The sequence below is a fragment of the Atta cephalotes genome (assembly GCF_000143395.1).
Source record: "Atta cephalotes unplaced genomic scaffold scaffold00015, whole genome shotgun sequence".
Lineage (NCBI taxonomy): Eukaryota > Metazoa > Arthropoda > Insecta > Hymenoptera > Formicidae > Atta > Atta cephalotes.
The window spans coordinates 70262-72390 of NW_012130079.1; the positions used below are offsets into that span (position 1 = coordinate 70262).

A 2129-nucleotide genomic window follows, 5' to 3' on the forward strand; every position below is an offset into this window, starting at 1 on the left:
ATGGAAGAGATCTTTCAAAACGGCAATTATCAGAGGGAGGCTAACGCCAATATGACCGCTATGGAGACGCGGAAAGAGGTAAAGAGTTAGCTTGTTTTTCACACGCATTCGTCTGTGGCAAATCGATAAGTTCTCTCATCGCGGTACACTACCTTTTCCCAATGCTTCGGTTCGTCGCTGCATAGTTAGCCTGCGACTACGAAATTCCGAAAAAAACGAGATCTCGCTAGATTAGACAGATTTAAAGACGCTTAAATTAAACTATCTAATTTTAATGAAATCGCAAATAGATGAAGTGCATGTCGCGCAGTGATCATCAGAACACTGCGTAGCGTCTCTCGATTGATGTCAGTGACTCGTATTCAATTCTTCCCTCAATCCTCAATACCTCTATACATTGTATAAGTTTGTGAGTATACAGCTGTTGCATACTAATGTTTGCTTCATCAAAACCGTGATAGTTTTATATAACTGATAAGGAAACAGATGGATGATAGAAACAGTTGTATCTCTCTCAAAACTTGCATGAATATTAAAAGAAGAATGTTGAATGCCTGTGAATATATAATATTTCAGGACTGCCTGCTCGATCACATGGAGATCTCAATAGTGGAAGCTGAGAAGAGAGCAAATAGAGCACTTAATTTAAGAGAATTCTACACAGTATACCTCATTGAAACTAAGTGAGTAAGAAAGCAAAAATACGAATCGTGTAACATAATATATGTAACAAAATTTATTTATTTATTTTAAAATAATACAAGTTTTTGTTTCCAAAGTATACGAATATTTATTTCAAAGTATACGATCTTATTTAGGAAATACTGTTGCCTGAAAAACTTTCCTTATCCATATAGTTCTATTCTTTTTTTTTTTTACAGAGTCACTGATCCTGATTTCAAAAACGCGCTGACTAGGATAAGCTCATTATGGCGGCGATACACTGAGTTTGAATTGCTCCGTGCTTACCTGGAGATTTCTTATCCGTACATTGTTTTACCACCGTTACCGGAAAAGAAAGTTCTCTATGCTTGGCAAAAAGTAACGACTGATACATTCGACCCCGACTTTGTTGATCGCAGGAGAGCTGGACTCGAGGTACGTTTTTAATTTGTAATTATAATGTACAAAAAAGTTGTACTGGAAACAAAAAATGTTTTTGTATACAGAATTTTCTTATAAGAGTTGCTTCACATCCTATACTTTCGCGGGACGAACATTTCATGGGTTTTCTTCAACAGACAGATGGTTGGAGAGAAAGTGTTAAAGAAACAGGTAATTCTTATTTCTGTGTATAATAGAAAAGATCATTACAAAATTCAATTAAAAAATAGTAGTTAAAAAGAAACTAAATAAAGTCTTTTATCTAAGATTTTGTCTATAAAAATTAATAACTTGAAGAATATCTCTGGTAGCTTTTTGTTGTAATAATTATTTATTTATTTATTATTGTTTGCAAAGGCTATTTGCAGATCGCAGAATCAAAACTGAAAGCGCTTAGCGTAGCGGTGCGACTGAGAAAACCAGACAAACGGTTCGAAACTATAAAAAATTATGGAATTGAACTGCAGGTAAAAGCTGTGAATCAAATTATTATCTTTGAAATATTATATTTTGAAATATATATTTTGTTTTAACAAACAGATCTATGATTTTTTAACGAATAGCAATCTTTGATAATTTGTTTCTTTGTTTATATTAATAATATCTTCTTAATTATGCAACTTCTTATATGCAAAAACAGTTATATTTAAAAATATAAAAATATTAGATATTGTTATTTCTGGATTCATTAACTTTTTGATTATGGATTGAATGTTTTAAGAATATATTGATATATAGTTGCAGCTTTATTTTATATATATAGAACTGCAACTATAGCTATAATATATAATATATATAAAATCAATCTATATACAATAATATAAAATCTATATATATTAATAAATCTATGTAAATGTATATAAAATCTATATAAAAAAAATCTGTATAAAAATCTATATAAAATCAAAAGAAAAAAGGATCTAATTCCAAAAGAAGTAAAATACCTATTTGTAAGAAAAAAATTGTAAAGAAGTTAAATCCCTATTGTATGTGCGTGCGCGCGCGCGCGCGTGTGTGTGTGTGTG

General features: G+C 31.0%; 1 protein-coding gene across 1 annotated transcript in view; it reads left to right on the forward strand.

The window, feature by feature from the left end:
- LOC105617926 (sorting nexin-4-like) overlaps nt 1-2129 on the forward strand; it is an 8937-nt gene continuing 6808 nt past the window's right edge. The window contains exons 1-5 of the mRNA XM_012199460.1: nt 1-78; nt 577-683; nt 882-1098; nt 1170-1275; nt 1462-1571. Coding sequence (XP_012054850.1) covers nt 1-78; nt 577-683; nt 882-1098; nt 1170-1275; nt 1462-1571 — 618 coding nt within the window. The remainder of the gene's footprint in view (nt 79-576; nt 684-881; nt 1099-1169; nt 1276-1461; nt 1572-2129) is intronic.